This window comes from Fulmarus glacialis, unplaced genomic scaffold (genome assembly GCF_000690835.1).
Source record: "Fulmarus glacialis isolate BGI_N327 unplaced genomic scaffold, ASM69083v1 scaffold43550, whole genome shotgun sequence".
Classification (NCBI taxonomy): domain Eukaryota; kingdom Metazoa; phylum Chordata; class Aves; order Procellariiformes; family Procellariidae; genus Fulmarus; species Fulmarus glacialis.
The window spans coordinates 48999-57411 of NW_009187929.1; the positions used below are offsets into that span (position 1 = coordinate 48999).

The following is an 8413-nucleotide window of genomic DNA, read 5'->3' on the forward strand; positions in this document are numbered from 1 at the left end:
CTCTAAGGAAGTACAGTAAGTACAGTACAGCCCATTCAGGTTGCTGGAATGTCACTGATCATATGCTCAATTGCATCTATTCATTAGGAAAATTCAATCCACAGCAGCAGCTGCATTTACCACCACACCCCAAACGCCATCCAGTTGCCCCAGGTGATTCCAGCGGTTTACCAGCCCGCAGGACAGACGCTCCATGCTCTTGTCCCTCTGCAGGTTATACTTCCAAGCCCAAGGAGTTTTATTTACTGAAGAACAGTATATTAGCAGTGCTTTTGGCTTCAAGCTTTTGCAACAAAAAAGGTCTGGCCTTTTGCAGTCATGTTCTACAAGTTTCCAAACAATTTATGCTGCACTCATTATTTTTGATTGAAACTTGCTAAATAATCAGTTGAAAAGATGACTTAAGCAAGCAACAGAGAAGTTACTCCATTTGTTTGAGAAGAACTATGACTAATTACGTGTGTAATTTTGCTTTATATCTCCTAAAAAAACGTGTGTAATCCTGGCTTCTTTCAGGTCAACAGCAAAGTCCCCATTAAGTTTTGGGGGCCAGATTTCACTACAAAATCATAAGCTACACAATGGCTGAAAAGAAATCCTTGTGAAAGAACATGGGTCATTTAAAAGGACACTGGCAACTTCCTAATCAATTTAAAAAAAAAAACCAAACATGTTTTCACATGTAACACCTATGATGACTGTAACTGAAAGACACAAGAATTTTGTATTTACTTCATGAATTACACTGCATTTTATATACTTGTTAAGATTACCAACCAGCTTATAACCAACTTCCTGTCTGTGTGGGTCTTTCACAGAGCAAGAACAAAGTAATAAAATGTTATGGTGTTTCCTTTTTATTTAATTAAACCAATTTCAATTTCATCTTAATACTTAGAGTCACTTAGGCAGAACAGGGAGCTACAAACCCTGCCTTTATGTTACCTAATAGACAACATCTTTTGTAGTATGTAAAATGGTGGTTGTTAAAATCTAACCATGCTACAGATATGTAGATGAGTGGAGCTAATAAGAGTAATAAATAGAAGTATCCTTTCCCCAGCCTCTAAAATTTACACTCCTTCCTTCTTAATTGTCACTGCTCCCCTTCACTCTTCCCAAAATCTTTATTGTGGCCCAATAAACAGACTGAAGAGGAATCACGATCCTTGCATGGTGTCCACCAGAACAGATAATCCACAACGATTACTTTCCAGTGTTCCATCTAGAACACCAAAAAGCATCAGCCCAAATCCAACTTGAAAATGGGGTTCACATAAGATCAAACTGAATAATGTTACAGCCATCTATTCATTCTTCACAACTTCCTAGAGTGCCCATGATTAGAGCTTCTTATGACAAATAGCCAAATTCAGGACACTTGCAGCCGTTGAACAGCTGACTAGTGTACCATGAAGCAGGATCAGGAGATGTAAGATCTTGTACTCTGCAAGCTTGTGGTAGGGGAAGGCTCAAGTAGACCATTAGCTATTCATGGACTGAAATCCTTAACCTCTAAACATTTGCTCCTGGCATTTGAGATGGGGGGGGGGCTTCAATGCCCATTTACCAACCTCACACTAGCACTGGGTCCAGAGATAAATAAAACCGTCCCCAAAGAAACTGAAGCTGACTTCACTTTCCTGTTAAATCAGAGATCTGTTAGCTGCCTACAGGACTACAGAAGCTGTCCATGCGGTAGGCATTTAAAGGCTTTGATTCACAAGCAGGGACAGGGTAGCTTGGGATCGCTGATTTGCTACACATCATGCTCTGAAACAGCTCAGCATTTGAGTCAAAACAGCTCAGGCACTACAAGGAAAGGAAGAATCTAGAAATAGTAATCAAGTCTGTCACCCTACACCATGCCATCTCCAGGGACAGATACCATTCACACCATCTCAGGAAGCCCCATTCATTCACAACCCTCCAGGACCGCCAACCTCCATATGGCCTGGACCCTCATTAGGAAACCCAGCATTTTTAGCCACAAGACTCCAGTTTTGGAACCCCTATCTGGACTCTAGCCAAATGTGATCCTGCTTATGCTTAGGTTTGAATGCCAAACACACCTAAGAGATAGGCCCAATAATGCTGTCTCCAGGCAACAAGTCACAGCTAGGGAGAAAAGCTAAGTGTGAGGATGGAAGGATCATGCCAGTGAGGAAAAAAAAAAAGACAACCCCAACCAAAAATGAACAGCCAAATTTATGGAGGTAGCAAAAATCTCCACATCAGAGTCAGAACTGGGCTCATTTTTAGTGCAAGAAGCAATACCATCGTATGAACGTTGAAGTCAAAATAGCTAAAGATATTGAAAACTTTACATATATAGTGCATTACACTTCCTTTAATACCAAGACATTTTAACAGGTGCTCAGGTATTTCTGTTTTACATATTGGCTTAACATTTCTGTGCTGTGGTGTGCTCAAAGTACTTTCCAAGATTTCAGTCCAACAAGCCTGTTTTGTGTGTGAATGATTTGTCCATGCAACCTACTAAATGTGCATTTCCAATCCAGAATCCAGCTGTGCTCATTTAACCCTGGCTTATATGCACAGGGAGTGTTCTCACCCTAAACAGCTAGGGAAATTTAGAGGGTAGAGTTCTAAAAAACACTGTGTTTTCACAGCGTGCTTAAGATCAGAGAAAATTCTTGGTTTCTCCAGTTAAATAATTCAGTACAGCATCTTGGTTCACTGGACTAGGAAGTGTTTAGTTGTACTGCAGCACTTCTCATTGGATCTGCAATCTACTCTAGCTCTGATTATCTCACATAGCATAAACTCTGTGGAATAGAAACAGCACTAATTAATGTCTACATAGCTCCAGAGAAATGCAGACTGTTTATAATAATGCCTGATGTTACTTTTGTTACACAGATTTAGAATATGGTCTAAGAGAGCCAAGAGACTCACACTCTGCCGTGAGTGAATGGAGGTTACGTTTTGAAATCAAGGCAATGCCACTGAAAGCACTTTGGTTTTAAATCTCTCTGATTTATACCAAGGACTATAAATGGAAATGTTTCAGCTTGTCAACAACTGCCATTCAATCATACAGGGAAAAAGCTGTTTCTACAACAATCAGAATCTGAACCAAAAAAAGCACTTCATCTCTAAAAAGCAAAATTTTGAACTATTCCTGGACAGAGGTGAAAGTCAATACCAACACTGGAAGCACATGCAAGATAAATGCAGCTCAACACAAAAAGACCATGTTCTGCACCAGGTGAACGGTCTTTGAATTGAGAATACATTCTAGCGTCAATCTTGGAATGACAAAAGCAAGCATCTCTGTGCCAAGTCCCTTATCTGAGACAGGGCTACCACCTCTTGATAGAAGCAGAGCAGGTAAGGAAGAAAAGGTGTGCACCCAACCACTGCTGCTTGCTGAACATCCAGCCAGTTCTGCCTGCTTTTGGCAAACAGCAAATGAGCTTCTTCAAAGACCATATACTGTCTCCGTCATTTCTTCTAGTTGCTTCTGACAGTGAACTGAGCCTAGATGTGCTAGACAAAATTCCACCCTATTACTCATAGCTAAGGCTTGTTCCAGTATCGAGGGGAAAAAAGAAGGAAAAAAAGAAAAAAAAAAAAAGAAAAAAACTTCAAGCTACCCTGTTCAGCCTTATACATCAACTGCAGAAATCACAAGAGAATTCTGGTGGTCACCATGACTGTCTTGAACATGAATTAACCCCAAGCTAGACACATCTCTCAACAGCAAGTCCATCTACTCTGCTAGTCATACAGGAACACGACTGCCAGAAGAATCAGTGCATTTTGTCAACTGGCAAGCTTGGTAACTTCCACCAAAATCCCTTCCTCAGTCCCGAGTATAAACTTGTTTTGAAGGCAGTGACAATCCCCCCTCCAAACTCATACGTACCTGATCGCAACCTGCATTCACCAGCTCCTGGAGCATCTGTCTATTTACTTCAACAGCCGCTGTAGTGCTCGACTCATTAGCAAAAGGCAGCAAAGAATATCTAATTTCTCGCAGAGCTTTCTGATATGGTCCAAACTTAGGCGTTTGTCTCATCTGCTGCTGTCTTGCAGCATCCTTCCCTATTAAAATCTTAGGGTCCAGAGAAGTTTCACTGCCCGGTCCAATAGGTAGTCCCTGACCTGAAGATTTGGATGGTTGCTTTAAACCTTCTCGAATCTCTTGTAACCTTTGTCTGCTGTTTCCAGAATATGTTGTAGCAGGAAAAGTCTTTGGCCTCATTGTTAATCCAGTTTTCTCTGAGCATAAATACAGCTTTATTCTTAGTTTTTTTAAATTACTTTATTTCAAAAAAGTGTCGCTTGATGGTATTAATTTCTTGTAAACATAATCCTTTGAAGAGAAAAAGAAAAGGCAAAATTCTCAAGAAATTTCTGCCAACGTTTTACTTCAGCTCACGATCTTCATGTTTCCTACAGAAAATTATAATCCTTGGAATCATCATTTTGCAGACTGCCAGTGTCTGAAACAAAAGAAAATAGAAAGTACATGCAATTAAGTTGATACTGTAAATGCCTTTGAAGGGACAGCATGACAATTAATCAAGTGAAAGTGAATCAGTTTAACCTATTAAGCTGTCACAGCTGGATTCCCTTCAATGATTTTCACTTTACCTGTTTTTAAGAATAGAATTCTAAAAGGCTTTCTCAACATAATCAATAAATAACCCATTTTTCTTTAAAGTTTCATTTTCAAAATAAATGAAAATAAAACCCTTAAAAACTACAACGTTTAAGAATTTTACAGTACCTAACTGCAGCAAGTTTCCCACCCAATTGCATAACCAAATCCTGGACAAGCCTATCCTATTTCATAATTAGGGAAGAGTATGCTCATGAAATGTTTTTCCCCCACTTAAGATTTTGTTTGTTTTACACTAGCTGAGCTCAGTTTCAGAAGTTTATGAAAAAGATTTATAATGGAAATATTGATGACTTTAACCATAGCAACTTCTAGTATTTTAATAACAAAGTGAGTAACAGAAAGACAAGATATTTTGCCTTTCCACATGAATATCTTAGCAAAGCCTGAAGGTAAGAATTCTCCCCAGAACTGGAAAGAGGAGGGGAAAAAAAAAAGGGGGTGGGGTGGTGTGTGTATATGATATTTCATTAGCTGTGCCTTATAGGGAAGAAAGGGAAAAGAGGGGTAGATGGAGCTACTCAGTAACAGCAGAAGAGGCAGAACCAGCTCAGTTAGCATCCCAACACAGAAAAAACAAAAGACTTCAAGTCAGCTTTATGCACCTCTTCTGACATGCAGCAGAGAACATCTATGCAGCACAGCTGAGCTACTGTGCAACTTGCAATTTCCGTGCAGCAAGAAGTTACAACAAGAATCCTACCTTAACTAAGTCATCATGGCATCATCATAATAGAAACATTAAATAATGGTGCATTTGGAAGAGGATTAAAAAGACATCTTAATCAGAAATGTCATCTTGCTATTGATGTTGCTTACGTAAGTTTGCTTCTCCTGCTGATATTAGCACTTGCAAAGTGACTCCTGAATGGTGCTTAAGACACTTTTTTGGGAAAGTTAGAATTTTGTTCAGTTTTTTTCAAATCACAAATACAGAAGATGGTAACACACTGTATGTTCCTCTCAGTCACGCAGAAGTCGACTGAACTTTTTTTTTTTTTTAAAAAAGGTGCTTCACTTCTGATCATAGCACATTCATCATCAGAAAGAGTTTCTCCAGAAAGTATTGTTCTTTATTTTCACATGCTCATGCTAAAACTCAACTCATTACAACAACTCTTCCTGTGATAGCTATAGTATTTCCCAACAAAACAACCATTTCCATACATTTACCATCACTTCTCACCACCAAGGAAACAGCTTACTATTGTGAAGGCCAAGAGAATCTGGACACATTCACCTCTGAAGCCCATCACCACTTTCTCATTAGTACAGAGTCCACTTCAAGATTTCCTCTACAACCGAGGACTGAAATGCAACAGTGAAGTCAGAACCCAGACTCTTTCATGATGGTTCACCAGCTTGAAATGCAGGAGCACAGATTAATCACTTGAGATACGGTCTACATGTTATGTTCTTACAATGCATGCCACATACTCCTATAACTGGAAATTTTTGTACAGTCTAACATCAGTCCAGATCCACGTCTTAGCTGAAGGTGGTAGAGCTCTACACTGAAAGCTCTGGGATCAAACTACTTAAGAACACACAATGAAGGGCACCCATGTCAACCTCTTTTGCTAAGATTTAAATGCTCAGTTAACTAGAAGACACCGGCAATGTATTCGAGGTCTTGAGCTACTCCACTCGGTACTCTCTAAGGATATCCTGCAATCCTAACTCATACAGGACTAAGAGTGACATAAATGCTCATGTGCACATTGGACAGGGTTTGTCACTTGTTTTAAGGGAAGAGCTAAAGCTGTTCATCTAGATTTTGATATTTCCACAAACAAATCAGCTATTAGTCAATAACAGGATCAAGTTTTCGTTGTTCTCAATGAAGACTAAAGCAACTGAAGGATCCCAGGAACAGAATTTTGTCTACTTAGACAGAATATAGCAAAAGATAATACATAGCCATGTTAAAAAAAAAACAATTGTATTGCAGCCTTTTTAGGATTACATCATAACTAGCTAGTACTTAAAAGATACAGAGCAATTAATTGGTCTATAACCGTCTTTCTTTTCCTGACAGCAGCAGGCACCATATGGCTGGGTTTAAGAATCTGGGTTGTTCTTCCTTTTCAGTCCCTGTGCCAATCCTCAGGCCTGGGACGCACTGGAAAAGCTTGCAACCCCCCCACCTTTTTGCAGCAAAGAACTGCTTTCCCACTTACACACATGCTTCACATAAAGAACTTTCGTGACCTTTAGCCTAAGCTCGAGTCTAATAATGCTAGGTCAAGCCAGCTGGCAACTTCCTCAGCTTACATTTACAGTACTGCTAAACCAGACAGAAACGTTCATCGTTTAGACAGTATGAATGAGAGCAGCAACAGCAGTAAGTACTGGAGCTAACTGCAAACGTGTTTCATATTTTGCAGAAGGGTTTTTTAACTAAATATGTAAGATAAGCCAAGAAATTGGAACATTAAATATTACAGATGATTTATGAAGAAAAATAAGCCATCTGCTTTTTAAAATCTTCCTGTGATTTGCATTTTTAGCAAAAAATAAAAGGGTTGTATGCTTTAAAAGTTATGTAGTGTGTCTTAACTCTCTCTAAGCATTTCTGACTGTACATCTGGATTTAGATAACTCCAAATCCTTCTAATCTGCACCTTGCCTACAGCATGAATGTATCAATAGCCTTCCTGCCATCACGAGAAATGATTTTTCAGAATTATTTTTTGAGCTTCAAGCCATTCTGACTAAACAATCCTAAGGTGTTTTTTTTTTCCAAAATGTTTTATGTTCTGCGCTAATTAGAAGCTTGTCCATTATCCTGAAGATATAGTATTTCAAATAAGTGCAGCATTACTTTAACTGCATCAAGTTAGAACAATTTTTGAATAACTGGTTGTATTTCTTCATTTGAGAAATACTAATAGCTGCTCTGGCAGCAAACAATGAACCACACTGAAATTATATGCTGATGTCTGCCATCCCAGCAGCACTAGCTATTCACTCTCCTGTTTCTTCATTCCCTAACAGGCTGCATGTGCTAGTGGCTCTGTGGAGCTGGGACACAGGCAAGAAACTAAAGCTCAGCTGTGTTTCAAGAGCTAGATCCCAAACCCTCAGCCAGCAAGCTCTTCCTCTGTCTATAACCATGCAGGCACTGTAGTGAGCTGAACTAGCGATTACTGCAGAATGAAGGAGTAAAGTTTTAAGAAACTGCTACAACTCCCTTCTCTCTCTCAATGTATTGCTTTAGTTTTTTTGGACCACAAATCCACGGAAGGGACCATCCACTTTGTACTGGAGGCCTAACATTGTCGGGGGGGGAGATGTTTCAGGAATTTCATTATTATACAAACTGTGTTTCCCTTTGTAAGTGGGCACACGGTGAAAGTGAAAAGAACTGAAGTGAGGATCTTCCCCAAAATCATTCCTCCACTCCTTCCTCCTGCTAACAAAACTGTCCAAAAGTAACTCTGTGCCCACGTCCCACTGCCAACCATAAGCACTGGCGCAATCCAGCGCTGTGGGAAACAGCTCCCCTTCCCCATCCACAGCAGCCCAGCCTGGACACTCCAAATAAGCTTTTTTTGCGTCATTTGCGCGAGTGCCTTTGCCGGGGAAAGGGGTATTTCAACACGCACACCACTCACGAGGCAGGAGAGAGGGTGGCGAAGTGGTGAATTTTGGCAGTGACCTTCAGCTGACTGGGAACAGCAGGGCCCCGGCCGCAGCCAGCTGGGACCTCGCGGGCTCTGGGTGCCCCCGCTCGGTTCCCCCCGGCCCTCGTCTCCTAAG

The 8413-nt window shown here is 40.3% G+C and overlaps 1 protein-coding gene across 1 annotated transcript in view; it reads right to left on the minus strand.

Annotated features, from left to right (window-relative positions):
* Positions 1 to 4231, minus strand: part of LATS2 (large tumor suppressor kinase 2) — a 44407-nt gene extending 40176 nt beyond the window's left edge. The window contains exon 1 of the mRNA XM_009576759.1: positions 3893 to 4231. Coding sequence (XP_009575054.1) covers positions 3893 to 4231 — 339 coding nt within the window. The remainder of the gene's footprint in view (positions 1 to 3892) is intronic.
* Positions 4232 to 8413: the final 4182 nt, after the last annotated feature.